The 18,330-nt window shown below is 37.6% G+C and overlaps 1 protein-coding gene across 2 annotated transcripts in view; it reads right to left on the bottom strand.

The window, feature by feature from the left end:
• The window catches only part of LOC100740905 (collagen alpha-5(IV) chain), a 57,374-nt gene that overhangs the window by 14,107 nt on the left and 24,937 nt on the right, over positions 1–18,330 (bottom strand). For both annotated transcript variants that reach the window (XM_024369767.2, XM_003491842.4), the window contains exons 2-5: positions 16,101–16,286; positions 2,183–2,227; positions 588–809; positions 82–144 (exon numbers count right to left, since the gene is read on the bottom strand). In XM_024369767.2, coding sequence (XP_024225535.1) covers positions 82–144; positions 588–809; positions 2,183–2,227; positions 16,101–16,286 — 516 coding nt within the window. The remainder of the gene's footprint in view (positions 1–81; positions 145–587; positions 810–2,182; positions 2,228–16,100; positions 16,287–18,330) is intronic.

The raw sequence follows: 18,330 nt of genomic DNA, 5'->3' as shown, positions 1-18,330 counted from the left end.
GCGAACCCTCTGGTTCGCCCGATCGGTCGTTACGGTACCTGAAGCGCGATACCAACGGATAAGTCGCGATCTTGTACTCACCATGTCTCCCCTCTCTCCTGGATAGCCCATTTCGCCGGGGATCCCATACGATCCTTGAAAGCCCTGGGCAGAAAATTTATAATTTATCATGGTGTATGGTTTCTGTGGTCAATCGACGATTTTCTAGTCGACGAGGATGTAAATTACGCACACAACACTACGAAGAAGCGCGTAAGTTATGAAACGACTTTACTTTAGCTTTTAGGGCTACTACGACGACCGTAATCGCGAGTGCCAATTACACTATGGGTAATAGTTAATTCAACGCGTCTTTTGCTATTCTTTTTCACTCTAAATAGAGGACAGTGGTAATAAATTCTAAAAGTTTATAGCCATCGTTCAAACGATAAACGACGTAAGTGTCGAACTCGATAAAAATGATTTTTGTTATTTCTATTCTCGATCTTCGTCTCTGATATTTAAATCGTTTACCATTTCGATTCTTCAATTATATTTTTTTAGTTTTTTAGTTTTCAACGGATCGTGGGACCTGTAAAGTTCGTTACCTCGAGTCCGTCGATGCCTGGATTTCCTCGAATACCTTTCACGCCCACAGAATTGATACCTCCGTCACCAGGCTCGCCAATGATCCCTGGATCTCCTTGTGGCCCTGGTAGACCACGTTCGCCATGCATACCAGGCAATCCCGGTGCACCGGCACGTCCATCGGTCCCGTTGCATCCGTCCAGACCGTCTGGTCCCATTACACCTTCTGGACCGGGATTACCCTACAGCCAATTTAATTATTTCAAATTTCTCTGAAATTCCGTTCCGTTTTATTTTTACTCGGACAAATCTCGACTAGGAGAGACACGAAAGGTCGCTTTGCTTCGCGAAGCTTCTTGGGAATTTTTCTTCGATAAAGTTTTAGGAACGCGTCAAGAAAATATTTCTCTAACACGTTTAAAGATCTGAAGAATTCCTTTGATAAATACGTAGACATAATAAATTTCATATGTATTTTCATAAAAAATATACATACGGTAATATTCTAAATTATAACGAACGCGTTTAGGTGCATAGTTGATTAAAGTACTGGGTCGTCCGAAAAGATTCTTTCGTTTTATAAGGAAATAATGGATGCACAACATTTTCTATTTTATATTATTTCGTCGAATTACGTATGATCCATTTTCTTCTATCGAAATAAAGATCGTAAAGTTCGACGGATTAGATTTCGTGTTTATATAAAAATGCGTCGTTGTAAAAGACGTGTCTGTAAAAGAAAGACACTTTTTGGACAACCTAATATTTAGAAAATTGGAAAATCCAAATATTTGGATCATTTCAACGAAGGTAAAAATTCGTTCTGTATCTTTGAGAAATTATCTGTATTTCAGAATAGCGTACTTAACGTTTCGTGTTGTTTGAGCAAAAGAAAAAAAAATATTTCCGTCGTATTTATAAAATTTAGGTTCAACAACGAAAAGATGTAGGAAGAATTCAAATATTAAAAAGCCACGAACCGAATCTTCGTTGATGAGAATTCTTGTATATTCGATTTAACGAGCACGATCTTGTAGCCATCGCTACTCGTTGCACAAGTTTCGGTCTATTTTTGTTTCTTCCCGTAAATAATATTTTTTTCCTGATAAAAGACAATTTTTTATCGTTCCCGTAAAATGGGACGAAAATAACAACTCTACAAAAGTTCACGCAGATACGTAGCAGTGAAGCTTCATCGATTTATTTACAGCTAAAGTGATCAGATCATAAAGTTGGCTCCTAGAAGAAAATTTCAAAACGTAATTATCACTGACAATGAGTTTCAGATTTTATACGTGCGCAATAGCTTAAAAGGGGCCAATATTATTCTCTTGCGCGACTGAATTAGTACGTGTTAATGAGATCTAATAATAAAGAGAATTCATTATCAAGAACTGGTAAGAGGCGAAGAATCAATGGGAAATTTTGCGCGAAAGTGCAGCTTGTCGAGCATGATTCGGAAAAGACGTCTACAAATTGGTTGGGATATTTAAATTCATAGCTTGTGGAATTTAGATAACATCTGGCGAGCGAATTTGGAAATTCAGGCGAGCCCTCGATGTAAAAATTGAAACTCGACAAACAAACTTTTAATGGAATGGAGATTTTTACGAACCGGTATTCCTGGAGCTCCAGGGAATCCTCGTATACCTTCGTCACCCTGAAAAGAAAATAGAGATCAGATTCGTTGAACGAGCGTCTCGTTGCAATTGTAACTTCTGTCACGATCTTCTGCGACAAATATTTCATATTTTTATTTTCGGCGAAAAGATCGTGCAAGGAGTTTATAAATTCATGGAAAGATAAAATACGGTTTTTCATTGGTTTTAGTTGGGAAATTTCAACAGGCTTACAGATTATAAATTACAAATCGCAATTATCAACCGCATATATTCTTTCTTCGACGACTGCGACAATAATCAGCTTATTCGACGAGACATCGGATGTAGTATTACCAGACCCATCAAGGATATCACACCCACTCCTCCTTTCCTATAAAAATAAATTTCACAATTATGCGTACACCGCCTACTACATATTTCTTTAAATACGTTACATCGTGCATGATTCGTCGCAATTGCGAAAGTACGATTATTGCATCGCACAATTGATTCGCTGGAAGGCCATCTAATCAGTGGTGCAACTGCAACCATTTCAAATGTGTGCTTCCTGATCTGGAGGTGCTTGCAAAAGTGCACGATCGTTCGTGGCTGATAACGCGATTCCGTTCTGTGTGAAATAAAATGCGTCGTTAACAATTGCTAATATACTTCCGCGAGTCACTGTATGTTACCCTGCTTGTAATTTTTCATTATATTTATTTAGGTATTAATAGGAAAAAGTATGGTATTTGTTGTTGGATAGCTTTGATAAGCTCGTCATGGTATCGGAGCGTTTAATCGTAGTATGAACGAAATTATACTAGAAAATTTTTAAATAAAGTAAACGTAAAACTGTGATCGTTTTAGTAAAGTTAATCCGATTGTCGTGCTTTACGTTTTGCAAATGTCGTAAAAATTGATAGCGGTATACCATCCTATTTTGCTTTTTCTAACAATAGGAGATTTCGTTCCCATTGCAAACAACAATAGCGAAATAGATAAACTTTTTACAAACTGCGGTACGGATGTGTTGTACGTCGAACAGATATCAGAAAAAATAGAAATATCCTTTTGCATCGTAATATCGTGTGTCACTTTGATCGTAATACTAACATGAATTTTTGTTTTGTAAATGTTGCTTATAATACGAGATATAAGATGGCGAAAGAAAATAAATAAACTGTTTTTATACAAATTAGCAATGAACCTAGCAACGAGTAATTTCTACGCGGATGTTTACGCAGTTTCATATTTTTCTGAACGAAACCGAACAAATAAGATAGAGACTCGTTCTATTCACTGGATATCATCACGAAGCTTCAGCTTTGCTAATTTCGTTTACCATAAAGCGTACGTTGAACGTTGATGAATTATAAAACATAATAAATCATACTCGGCTACTTAACATCATCATTATGATGTGTTTCCGCATAAACATTTTTCACACCCTCCTAAGAACCGCTTTACACACCACCGTCGTGCTGTACCATAATAATCCGTCGTGCCTGAAGCGTAACAACGAGGAGGAAGGAAAGGAACAGAGTCCACCGCAACGAAGACAATTACTCCATATAAACCACCGTACGGGACAAACAATGTGCATGCATACAGCATTTCACGTCGAAAAAGGAGTATCCCGCGGAAAGTAGTCCCCCGGGCAAGCAACACGCGGTAATTTGCACACTCGCAATTCCGCCACCGTTTCTCTACCTACGAAACTCGAATTACTCGCATAATTAAGACGTACGGTTCGTGGTTGTGGTTAATTAACCGACGAACGTTAAATCGAGAATAAAAATGGTAAAGAGAAAGAAATCGAGAGATAAGTTTTTCGGTGGGAAGATAAAACGACAGAAAGGTAGATCGAAGGTACGAGCAACGAAGATAGATCTCAGCTTGGAAACAAATTTTACGAAATTTAGTTTACGTTATTCGGACGAAAATATACGAAAGGCGTTAGAATCGAATTACTTTAGGCGAAGAAGAAAATAGGAAAAATGTACATCGAAGAGAAAACAGGTTTCGGAAGGAAGAAGAAGCGAAGGAAGAGATAAAACCGAAAACTGCTTTCTTATGGCTAAAGCTTTTTTGCGTTAATTCTCGTGACAAGGGGTGGAACGAGAGCAAAAGGAGTTTACGAGACGCGTCGCAAGCTCACCCGTGGCTTTTCACGCAACATTTACGCTCGCTCGTCTCTGGTGAATGCGTGGCAATCACGGAACGAGTGGTTATTTGTACCCTCCTCTACTTTGCTACTACCCCCGGCGGGTCCGCTTTGATCCTGACGCGTGTCTGATGAGTGCTCGACCGACTACGGATTATTTGTGTGCTTATCTTTGACATACAACGATGTGGTTATTACATCTATGAATATATCTACGCAGCTTCGCATCTTTATCGATGTAACTGAAGAAACAGAATCTGAATAGACATTTGTTCCTCCTATTAAATGTTGTAACGAGCTTCTTAATTTGGATATTTTATATGTCTATGTGGATTCTCTGTAAATTTGTACATTTACAAATGCATAAACATTTCCAAATTAACGATTACAAAAATTCCTTAAGTCTCAATCTTATTTATTGATTTATTAATCTAGATTATAATATACGAGAAAATAACGAAGAGAGAACGAATAAAGAGAAAAAATAGATAAAGGAAAGATAATGTTAGTTAAATCGTACGCATGTATAACAGCACATAGAAGTTAGAAAATCGATGGCAATAATATTATTCTCGCCTTTATCTTTGTCTATGCAGCATTAAAATATAAACTATTTTGCTTGTTTTCCAAGTATTCCTGGAAACTGTAATTACATTGGGAAATTTCATTATGCATTAAAAATGCGTATGTTGCGTTAAGTACGAATTGCGTCTTGACGCAATCCTCGAATTAGCTTGAATTTTTATTTGTAATGGAAAATTCTTAGCTTCGTCAGATCTTCCGTCGACCATTAACGCACTTATCTTGTTATTTATTGATTTATTAATCTAGATTATAATATACGAGAAAATAACGAAGAGAGAACGAATAAAGAGAAAAAATAGATAAAGGAAAGATAATGTTAGTTAAATCGTACGCATGTATAACAGCACATAGAAGTTAGAAAATCGATGGCAATAATATTATTCTCGCCTTTATCTTTGTCTATGCAGCATTAAAATATAAACTATTTTGCTTGTTTTCCAAGTATTCCTGGAAACTGTAATTACATTGGGAAATTTCATTATGCATTAAAAATGCGTATGTTGCGTTAAGTACGAATTGCGTCTTGACGCAATCCTCGAATTAGCTTGAATTTTTATTTGTAATGGAAAATTCTTAGCTTCGTCAGATCTTCCGTCGACCATTAACGCACTTATCTTGCGTGATTACAGTTTTAAAAAAAGAAAAAAAAAAAAAAAAAAAGAAGAAACAGCTTTATCAGTTAACCTGTTGCACAACTCTCAAGAAGCACGCCTGATTGAGAATGCTGTACCACAAGACTGTAAACTAATTATATATTACTTCTTTCCCTGCTGACATTTTTCATGAAACGCGATTTTACAACGATATTTCGATGACTATTTTCGTAAATTCCTCCTAAACTATTATGCATTCCATCTGAATTACTTTAGCATTGTTTCATGGAAAGTAGTTGGAATTTTAATATCTGCACGATCAATCGTAAGATATACAAAGACTCGATAAAGTTTCGTGCTATTGCTCGATACGAATCGGTCGCTGTCATGGACCAGAATGGTCCTCCTGACCAAGGCAACGCTGATCAGACCAACTTCCTTTGTCCATTGTCTTATTCGCGGTATCCACGTGCATGTTTCCACGTGGCGTACCACCATATCTCACATTTAGAAATCTCTGATGAACTCGTAAACCTATTAGCCGATACGGACAGTAGAGTCGCTGTTATACATTTTACATTCGTAAAGTAGGATTAACGAGAAATTCGTATTGAAAATAATAATTTGAATATTGTACAGGTTTTTCATTTATCATACCGAATACATTTATGAATCATCGATGCGTGATATATACGCGAGTATATATGGAACGGTTATTTAAAATTTCCAACAAAGGGATGCGTAGTGAATAGAAGATTCACTGCCATTCGCCTGGAACGTGGAGAGCCGGGACTGAATGGTTTCGTGAAACAGGCGTAAAACGGATATATATCATTCGTGTTAACGATCCTGTATTTCACACTTTAATTATACATATCGGACATCCGAAATTGATGAACTATGCCCGATGCAGCGTCCACCTATTGCGGGACTCGCTTGTTCAGCGGAACGTTAATCACACCTCTTATTTACAATCGTTAAAGTGAAAAGTTATAAAGCGGCCCACCGATTCGCCGAATTATTTATGCGTTCGCGCCGATTTATCTTAATTATTTATCTTAATCGAGCGCGTTCGAGGAGGTCCTCGCGCTGTTACGTTTCGAAGTTGTCGCAAGGAAAGGGAAAAGCGAATGTGTGCGCGCCGGCCGACTAAATTAATATGGAAACGCGGCTGATTCGTATTCGGGTCAGATAACAGCGGATTCGACAGCTACCCATGAAATACTCATGGGAATCGGCCCGCGTGCGTCGCGTCTCCTCGCGTGAAAGTTCGCTCTTATCATCGCGGCTCCGCGTTTCGAAACTTTTAACGACTCGATAACCGAGACTCGTAATTTTTGCCCGTGCGCGATGTCCGTAGCGGATGTCAAAGTATAATACGTATACAACCATGTGTAAAATAGACACAGTATTTGTTATAATATTTAGTGAGCGAAACATATGTTTGTTTTATGTTTTCTTTATTTCTCTGTGTTCATAAAAATATGAAATTGTATAAAAAATCACAATTTATTAATTAAATGGTGATTTTTTTAAAGAAATAGAAAAATATTGTTCAATTATTTCTATAGATACGCGAGTATTTAGACAGCTAGATGCGCAAGCGAACGAATAAATAGTAGAACAGATGCATGGTGGAATTAATAGCCAGACAACTAGCTACGTAGAGACAAGGATAGAGGGATATGTATGGAATAGAGAAGAAAGGGAGGCTGAAAGTAGGCCGGGGTATAAAGCGGACAATAATTGTTCTTGATAAATTCATATGACCACAAATCGTTTGTAATTGCTCAATATTTCAACGGCCTCCATGGAAGCTGCGTGTGCTTTACTAATTATGATTGGGAAAACGCATGCCGCTGAAATATCACCGAGCAGGTACCGAGTCGAATATTTCTATATTTCGCTGGTGAATCGATTTTGCCACGCTACTTATCGCCATGCGTTTTGCCGAGTAGTTAAATTGAGAGACCAGCAAAAACTGCTCAATGCGTAAGAAACAAGTTTTATCGCCTTCTTTCGCCTTAAAGTAATCTTTAAAGTGCCTAGAAGTAATTAGAAAAGAATCTTTAAAAGCTATGTTTCATGAACATAAATATTTATTTGGAATATTTTTATTTGGTTTTATTTGAAATATTTTACCGAAAAAGATCTTCGATTAAAATTACAGCAATGGTAATGAACAGGCGACGTGATTTATTTAAATTGATGGATCAATAGACATATATCGATCGATATCTTATACGACGATAATGTAATATTTATCGAAATTCGGCGACACTTGGAATAAATTGAAAATAAGGGGCAGCAAGGTTGTTCACCTTTGGAAAACATGAATTTACGGTGCAAGTACCAGAGAGTATAGTTGGTAGAGGGTACCGGTGCCTACCAAATATGGTCAGACTCGATACAAATTGACACACTTCCTTTTAAGGGTTTGCACTGATTGGTCTGGTGTGAACTCAGGGAAAGGGTTAAATCTAGGATGACGAGTCATAAATCCTCTCCTTAAACGGAAACCGGCGAATCCAAGATGAAAGTGTGCACGATTGAAAAGTAATTTCGGCGTAGAAAATGATAAATTTTATAGAAGAATTTTCATAAAAGAAATCGATCGGTCCAAAAATATTTAATAAAATATATACACATTATTTCGGAGAAATTCTTGTTCTCTGACAGAATCTGTTTATTCTTACATTATTCTATATTTCTATATTAACGTTTGATTCGTATATCTGTATTAATATCCTACCATATAACGAAACTCGTCATTGTTAAAACACGTCTGTACTGACGTATATACCGACGTATTTCAACGTTGTAACATTTTGTTCAATTTCGTTCGTAATTAGCCTCTCCTTTAAATTTCATGCTACGCGTGACCATCATTGACCATCAATTTTATAATTCACGTTTCACAAAATGTCGAAATATCAACATCAAGCTGATCAAAGTTGCGTATGTACAAGCGAGCCTTCGCAGATCGAATAACGAACGAACAAACAATTTTGTCAATATCGCGCAGTACTTACGTTCGTATTTTTCAATCTCGTTCGAACGGTGGCCCGCGTTTGTCGAAATATCGTACAATTTGACAGGTAAAACACGTTTACGGTTCTCAATTAGCAGAGTTGGCTAGCCGATGACAGGACCAACCGAGAGACGATTAACTTCATCGTTTTGCGCGAATAAAAAAGTTCTGATCGATTAATCGTCTCGTTGACAATGTACGTAGATCAATTGTCCTGTTTGATACGAAATGACTTCTTCAAAAGAACTTCTAATAAGCCGACCACAGAACGACTAATGTTAAAAGCCAGAATAAAGGCTTTATTCGATGTATCATTTTGTGTCGTGGATTCCTTTTTCTAGAAAGCTCCTCAATTCCTTTTTTTTATCTTCTTTTGTTCACAGATAAACTATTCGCTGAAATTCTGTGAAACGTTAAGGAAGGAAGGGTAGGCAGAGCGTATCTGGTTATGAGATCATTCGACATCCGGTTTCACACTGCTGGAAGCATAGAATGATCTGTCAATGGGAAGTGCGTTATCGCAATACGCGTGGTATGTCATCCTCCCTTTTTCGTTCTTTTCTCTCTCTCTCTCTCTCTCCTTCTGTCTTTCGGTCGGTTCGCGCTTTTAATGGGACGACCTAATTTCGTGAAAATCTTACGCGAAGAAAGACGATTGAAATGGCCCGCTAGATTAGAGCAATCAGCGAGAACGCGACCATCGCGAAGGCTTGCGAAATTGCATGGTATAAGTGTGGGATAAATATCGGTGGATAAAGAATGTAGGAACAGATTTCCGAGAATAGAGTCTAGTTTTGGTAAATTTCAGATGACGTTGATGTTAAAAGTAATATTATACTGGCTGATGATATTCTATCATGTGGCTGTGACTGTGTATTTCAGACGGTGTAACACATTTGTTGTATCGATACGTGGAAAAAGCTTTATTTTATCATATACTTTATCATCTTGCCTCTTCGTTTTCGAGTATTAAATGGGAAACTTCGTTGGTCGGTAATCGAATTCGGCTGAACAACGATCGATCTTCAATTTTCGCAGACACATTTTCTACGAATTAATTAATTTTATCAATTTACACTGAATGACGAATCAACGATAAGAAGGTCAGTTTTTTCATACGCGAAATCTCGTAGATTTTATCGAATTCGATATTCGTCGGATTTTTCGCGGTAAAAGCGTTGCCAGTAACTGCGAGGTATTAGATTCAAGCGATATGTAGATGATTGCGGAACGGAAATGCTTCTCACCCCCACATTTTGCGATACGAGAAGACGAGCGAACGCGTAGGACTTCGCTGCGTGTATCCGTTCTATGGCTGTTATCACCTTTCGGTATCCGTTATCGCTGCATGAAATGTACCGGCAAATCAACAATGGGTCGAATGTGAATTGAAAGAGATTACTCCGATTTTCAATAAATCTTCCTATCAGACCAGTGCACCAATGCTTTATGGCGTGTTTTTTGACAAACGAATTTTACGTGCAACAGGTAGTTATAAAATATCTCTGGTTATATCGATAATTTAATTTCTAAATCGATCGTTTCAAGCCTCAGAAAATAGCAATACACAGTCGATATAGCTCACAGGATTCCTCGTAAATGGAAAAGTAGCAAAATTAGAATATGTGAAAGATGGAATTGATCAGTTTGGTTAACATATCTTTTGCAACAGGTTGATGCTGATATCGATTTCAGCGAAATTGATACGACGATTTTCAAATTAACTGTTACGTCAGCAAATACGTACATCTAAAACTTGCAAGTTTTAAAGCGTGTATCAGCAAATCACGTACTATCGTAGAGTTCAAATGAAACATAAATGACGAAACTCGAGCAATCGATGCCCCACGATTGCTACGAGTAATCGAGTATTTTTCGACCCAATTGCAAGAATATAGCCGTTATCGAGGAGGACTGAACGATTAATAAATTTCATAATACATACTGCTTTTTTTTTTAATAAGCCCGTTCTATCTCGATCTAATTTGAGCACATGTTTTTATCGTATAATATACTTTCAAATATAAATACGACAAAATCGTTTCCCACAGAAACGAAGCGATGCATTAGAAGATAGAAGATCCGTAAATAAGGCAACTTCGTATTCAAAAGATCGAAAATTCGAGCGACTTGTTCGCTTCGGTTAACAGGTTAAACGATCATCGAGAATTCACACGTATAAAAATGAATGTCACGTAAATTTGTTCGGCTATCGACGATGGGGTGGTACAAAGTGCGAATGTCACGAGGGGTTAATGGCACGTAGGTTCAGTATCAAAGGAGGATAGCCGCATGGCAGAGAGAGGCGTATCGTCGGTGAAACGGAGATTTCTTTATCGGCGCTTAGATACCCTACTTCGTTCAAGCGAAACAAAACAGGGGTTACACGTGCTCGTCCCAGCCTCGTCAACGTCGCCGTCTCTTTTACCGCGTGGGCGTGCACTTCTGTTTCCTTTTTTCCTACCTCGTGTATTTTCTTGTCGCCTTTTAGTTTGCTCTTTGATCAGCTTGACGATCCCCACATGGACGAGCTTAGATTTTTCTAATTGTTTACCGTGTAGCAAATCTTCGTCAGTTATTAATAGATTCGGTTCCCCCTATTTTCTTTTTCATCTCTTCCAACTTTACTAAAATCTGCCACAGCACGCAATACCGATTATCAAAAAGCTACGAACTTCCCAAGGAACCTGCGTGAAATATTACAATTTTACTTTTTCTCTAGAAATTGACTATTTTCTTTTTCTTTTTTTATATGTGTCAGTCGTCTATCAAACCGACGCGTCGCGACGACTAACGCTACGAAAAGCGCAAGGAAGCAGGAATCGAGTAATCTCGGGGCGGAACTGCAATAGGAAAGGCCCGCGTTTCTGTTAATTCGTGTCAATCCTGATAACGAGACAACGACGTAGACGACGATTTCATCGGTCGTACAAAATAGTCGTGGCACGTGGGTATGCTTGTAATATGTAATATCTGGGTAATCGTTACGTAGATAGGGATCAATGCCAAACGCGAGGAAGGCGAGATGCTGCAATTTATCATTAACGCCTACGTCCTGAACCGTCGGGCCGAATTGTTAACCCAAAGCGCAGAATTGTGCCATTCCCACCACTTCGGTGGTAATTTCGGAACGAGGTCTGCAGCTTTTGTTCGCCTCTGGCGACACCACTGCGCCGAATAATTTTCCAATTGAGTTATTTTTTACAAGCTGCATCGACTTTATTTCGATCGGTTTTGTGATCGTGTAGCTTTTACATAGGTTTTGAACGTGGGGTAAGCTCGTGCGTGCTTTCAAAATTTCTCACGTCAGTTTTGATCTTTCGGATTGGCGCAATTCGATATTTTCATATTTTATTACGCGGTTTAGAGATATGTTCTACTTTTTAATTCTACCTCGGTTCTCTAATCGTTTATGGTTCAATGTCGTTTTAAAAAAGAAGACTTTGAAAGAAATTTTTTCTGCTAGTACTTTTTGTTTTTTGTAGTACAAACGAAACATCATACATATCAGTAACGATTCTTCCATATTCTTCTCAAATTTGAGAAATTTTCGGAATATGTTCTCTAATCGGAAACAATATTTGCAACGACACGTATATGTATCAAAGATATTTTAACTGCATAATTTTTCCGTTAATAGAATTCACAATCAAGGACTATTAATCGCGTAGCATTTTTTACCGGTATAAGTTTAAAACTTACGTCGAATAATGCATGGAAAAAGTCTCGATATTACACAGATGAAAGTATATGCTTCGATTGGTAGAAATATTTTATTAACGTGCAAAAATATTCTTATTCGATGGAGCCACTCTATGCGACATCGCACAAGCAGAAATCTTCTTTCAAGTGGAGTGGTATCGCGAAATAACCACGCAGAGGAATGTTTATTTTTTCACTTGTTGCTCGGTAATGTGTCGCGTCAGTGCGGTACCATCGAACACAGCATCCGTTCTCCAGAAAGGATCATGACGTCAGCGTGTTCTCGCGCGCGCGTTCCTTTTACGTTTCGTGAGAATCTACCAGCGAGAGAAAAAGATTGTCAAAGCCGTAGTTCGTTCGAATTGAACTCGATACGCGTCTAGAAAATTAGAGAAACTGGGAACATCGTTACACGAAGGTTAACTGCCAACATCGGCGACGTCGAAACAACGATCGGGTTAATCGAGCGCGTCAGCCTCGACTTTATGGTCACCATGGCGAATGGTACGATTGGGAAGATTTACGATCGTCAGGCCAACGATGAGCCCGATGAAATTTACATACGATCGCTCGAGATTTCTACTTTGCTCTTACGGCCAGATATTTAACGAATATTTTTGAATAAATGAAAAAATTATGCGTATCCTTCGTTTTATTGTCACGACCAACCTTCATTGTCCAACCCACGTTTCTAGAAGCTGCGTGGAAATATACGAGATCGTTATTCCTCCTACATCTAGCTGCAAATCGATGTTTTTAGACAGTAACGACGCACGGTTATCGAATGGATATTGAATAATTCTGTGAAAAAATAACATCGTCTTACGAAGAAACATCGCGCTAGTGGAAGAAATGTCATTACGGTTCATTGTGAATTCATTGTCGTTGGCGGTTATTACCGTCTTGGAATTTTATGATTTAACGATTAATTCGATATCAATCGTTTTGTCGTTAATGGGAAAGTTCATTATCGAGTTGGAAGAACTTAACGTTCTTTGTAACTTGGTATCAGTTTATTTGGATGTCTTCTTTGAGTAAAGTGTTTAACTGCGTAAAATTTAATTTATCTTGTAAACGGTGACATAATTTAAATGTACCATTTTCAACCGGTTTCCATTTTATTGCATTTTGCTATAATTTGTAATTCTTGCAATCGTCGATTGATTTTACCTTGGTAATATAAAACGTAAGATAAAATACAACGCTAATTGTGATAGTTAGTTAGATAGGATCCTCTCCTAGCTCAAATTTATAACATCTACTGCGATCAATTTTCTACAACCAAAAGTATTCTACGAATTTATATTTACGCTGAATTATAATTCGTTGCAAAATAAACGGTCAACCTCGAAGTGATCTTCTAAATATTCCGACACCAACGATTTAGTAGATTAATTACCTAGAAGAATTATCATCATCATAAAGTTCAATAAAATTATCATTTGTTCCGTTTATGGCATCTTTTTAAGCCGCGTAAAAAAGGTCAGAAGCGATGAAGAAAATCGGGGATACTGGCAACGTTGCAGCGGTCGAAAAGGTCGCTCTCGATGCAGTGGTACCAGAAAGGGCCATGACGTCATCCAGATGACTCGTTTGGAGCCGCCGGCGTCCCGATGTAAAAGATGCAATCCGTATGTGTCGTAAAAAAGAGAAAAATGCGCTCGTAAAGTCTTATCTTGCCGCAAACTGATAGATGTTCATTAAGGAGTCGACTGCGCAACCGTGAAGTACCATTCTCTTAACATGGTTCCGCAATATTTCGCATCGTTTTGATAAAGGTCCTTATCACCTCGTTGCTGCATCCTCTATTCTTCTTGTGACCTGATTTTTTTATGTAACTTCGTAACTCGCATAATCACGCGACATCTTTGCTTATTACGTGTATTTCGAGCATTATATACCACTTTCAAATTTCTCATAAAACCATAAAAATCCACAGTTTACTATATTATTTAATATATTCAGTATATTTTATTCTATCGTTTTTCTCTAAAATTTTGTTAGAGATTTTGAAAGATCGGAGAACCAGTGAAAAAGATGAACTGAAAAAACAAATATTACATCAATATGAACTTCAACTATTCGCCATCGAACTTTGCAAACCAAACTCGATCAAATTTCATCGACTTCCAGCCGAAAACCCGATCAACCCTCGACCGCAACGATCGACAATCAGCGTGATTGGATACGGTTCGTAACGTACGAACTCTCCTTATTTTCTTTGTCTCGTGTCGAGCCAGCTCTTCGTCGAAGACGAATCATTTCTGCTTCTCGTCACGGTGTAATGTCCCATCATATTGTATCGGGTTCGGGTTGCGAAAGAATGGATTCGCGGTACTTCTGTGCAAGAGGATCGAGTGCGGGCGGACTTTGTGGGAGTTCCGCGGTAATTCCTTCTCGTTCTCCGCATTTGGAAACGCTCCGTTTCTGGCGGCTGACGCCATACCGCTCTTTTTTAATCCCTCTTTTGAACGCGTACACGCGTACTCAGCAACAATTTCATCGAAAATCGAACCGAAAAAAGCGGCTCTGGTATTCTCGTTAGCTCAACAAATGGAGAGAATACGATAATTCCGCTATGCGATTTCGATTGTGTTCCTTCCGCGTATTCGGTTTATGCAGTTTTAGCAAAAGAGAAGTGGATCTAGATTTTTTATTTTTAGACGTACAGTTATGTTCGATCTTGATACTCTACTATTTCTTTTACACGTATACGCATTATTTATTCGTGTTATTTTTAGGCGTTTAATTTTTAACTGTGATACGTTACGTATTATTAGGTCGCCCGAAAAGTTTCTTTCGTTTTATAAGGAAACGATGGATGCGCAATATTTTTCCTTTTATATTATTTTATCGAACTACGTATGAACCATTTTGTTCCATCAAGATAAAGTTTACATGGTTCGACAGATTAGGTTTCGTGTTTGTATAAATATGCGTCGTTGTAAAAGACGTGTCTGCAAAAGAAAGACACTTTTCGGACAACCTAATAGTATTCGTATGCGAAATTTTCTTTTTAAGAATTTTGAAGATTATAATTTCAGAATGTAATTATTACGGAATTATTGGATACCTTTGAAATTATTAGCTATGCGTCGAATTGATTTTAAAGAATTTTTTAATTAAAATATGGTAATGTAGAACTAAAGCGATCGATGCAACAAGTACCGTATTTTTAATCATGGCTGTCCATGAAGGAATAAATATTTCGCCCAATTCTGGAGGACCAATTTAGGCACTTCTCGACGGTTACGGACTGCGGAAGCAATTAAGAAGCAGCTGCGATACTACGGATTCACATAATTTCCCCGTATTTTATTTTCTGCTAATACACCCACGATGTTGAGATTGACTCATGGTCATAAAAAAGAAAAAGAAAAAACAAAAAGGAAACATAAAAAGAAGAAGAAGACGAGACATCTGTAGCTCTCATTAAGTATTTTACGATGTAATTGCGTCAGTTACTAAAAATTCTGCCTCTATCAAAATTGTTTAAGCAATTGTACATTTCCGTTGAACGTAATACGATACGATTTTTCTCGATTTACAATATACGCGATATAACTCAGCCCTTCAACGATCAAACCGATCGATATTATTTTTCATGGAACTTAACTCATGGGATTTGCCAACTTTTCGGCTTTCGAGCGACTCGAATATCCAGATCTATGTTTGAATTATTCACACATTATGTGAATAAGAATTGGAATAAAGATATCGTTCGTGTATATATTTTGAAATTATTGATTATGAATATATGCGGTTGAATAATTGTAAAACTGATTAATACTCATAAACCTATTTAATCAGGCAATTTTCAACGTGAATAATATCGTGAGATATGACTGTTCGCTTACCCTGTAGCCCTTTTCTCCTGTACCACCATATTCTCCAGCAGCACCTTTTTCACCTTTTGGACCAGGTGGCCCATCTGGTCCGATGTCACCAGGAAGTCCTTCTGGTCCCTGAGGTCCAGTGATACCAGGGAAACCTGGTGTACCTTTTATCCCCTTGCAATCGCATTTGTATGAATCTCTGCAGATCTGTAACAACATAACAAAGATTGCAACATAACTTATTAATTATTTTAGTTGTTGTTTAATTATTGCTAATTATTTTACATATTATTAACCGATTAAACGATAAACCCTTGAGCAAAGTTGGCTCGAAATTTCAGTGTCTCTTCTTTACAAGAACATCGACATACAAGATACGTTTCTGTTATTAATTAAAACTACATTTTCCTCTGCGTCTAAATAAAATTTAACCCTGAAAGGTTTAAGTTTATGTCTCTAAAATTCCCTCACGATTTCGTCGAGACAACACCAACTTACGGATGTTAATTTGCCAATAACATACGCCACCGCATCTCGAAGGACCATATCTGTTTGAATAACGTGAAAAATGTAACCGCACGCGTTTGTTTCGGAGGATGAAAGCTGTTCTGCTTATGTCAACGAGACTTTAAGAACGACCAACGTCCAGCTTTCGAAGAAACCCCGGTACGATGTGTGTACATACATACAAGACACGTGTTCCTTCTTCGCCATTTTTTCATCGTTCTACAACATTATCTTGGCCCGTGCACGAATAAATAATGTAATGTGCGTACGAATAATAACGTCCGCACGTGCGAGACACGGACCCATTGCAGCGGATCTTTTATATCGAAAAATGGAGCGGCCACGTTTGTGTTTCTTCGGTTATTCGCCTAGTGGTTGGTTATTCAGGTGCTCCGATGTTTGTTGTAATAGTCGAATTTAGAAATTTCGAGCGTTCACCTTACCGGCTTGTTAGAATATCCTAGTTTGCGGCTCGCAGCAACTATACGTCACTTTAAGCGTGATAAACAAGCTTCCCGCTTAAGAATTCCAAAGTTATTTTGAACTCGTGTAATCATATCTTGCGTTCTGTCTTATTTAAGCTTCGAAAAATGAACTTTTTATCCTTTCTTGTATTACGGTGTTCTCAGAGAACGAATTTAAACGCTTTTCTTTATTTTTAACATTCCACCATAATCGCAAAATGTGTAATATTCTAACACGTTAAAATAATGTTCTGTATGGCGAAACTGTATTATGTCGTTGAAAGAAATACAACTTCCGTTAATTCAATCGCATTAAATCTGTTGAAATATACAAAAAGAAGAGGAAAGGAAATGGTTAATTCATTAGGCAATACATCAAAGCTTTTTCTCTACTTTTATTGACGTTTCTGTATGGTTTCGATACTACCAGGAATCGTTCGAACAGTTTGCAAAAATATTTACGAGTTCAAATACAGTGCACGGGCGAACTGTTTATCGAAAAAGACTCCGGGCAGTTACTTTTTTAAATAGAATCCGGTAATTCGAGCCGGATCGCTGGAATATTTTAATGACAAGGATTTATGTAAGAGAAGAAAAAGTGAATCTGCACTTCAGTTACCACCCACGATCGCAAAGACTGCGCGAAATCAAGGTCACTGTTGCATTAATGCATCAGTTTAATGCCACCTACGTGATTGGTTGTGACAAGTCACCTTGTTTTTAATCATGTGTCAAGGTATCCCCGTGGCTTTGGAATTTTGCGAGGACCGTATTTACCGCAACGTGCGGTCGACGATGAACTTTCGATTATTTGATCGGTGGATCGTAAACTTCTTAATCTCGTTCTAAGAATCGATCCTTGATAACGATGTACGTAAATGGAACAGAATCGCATTTTTTAAGGAGTTATTACGAAATAATAAGCGTGAAGAGAGAAATTTCGAGGAAATTTGAGTCTGACTATTATAGTCTTGCAGATAAGATTAAATAGTAGTTTCGTCCAAATCTTGGAATTTATTACTGAAATCCAAGAAAAGCATATCTCAAATTACATTAATATATCGGCAGAGTAAAATGTTCTTTGAAGATAATCTGGTATAAAATTGAATAAATGAATTTTTGGAAACAGTTAGCTATTGTTACGCTAAGAAAAGTTAATCAGGTACATTTCTCACAGATATCTATCAGATACATAATAAAAATTAATATTAGCAAACGAAAATTTGTCATAAAATTAAAACGAGTGATCATGCATATTATCGATGATTTTCTCGTACATC

This window comes from Bombus impatiens, unplaced genomic scaffold (genome assembly GCF_000188095.3).
Source record: "Bombus impatiens unplaced genomic scaffold, BIMP_2.2 scf_0640, whole genome shotgun sequence".
In the NCBI taxonomy this organism is placed as follows: Eukaryota; Metazoa; Arthropoda; class Insecta; order Hymenoptera; family Apidae; genus Bombus; species Bombus impatiens.
The sequence above is the reverse complement of the archived record's forward strand: the minus strand, read 5'-3'. Positions and strand labels throughout refer to the sequence as shown.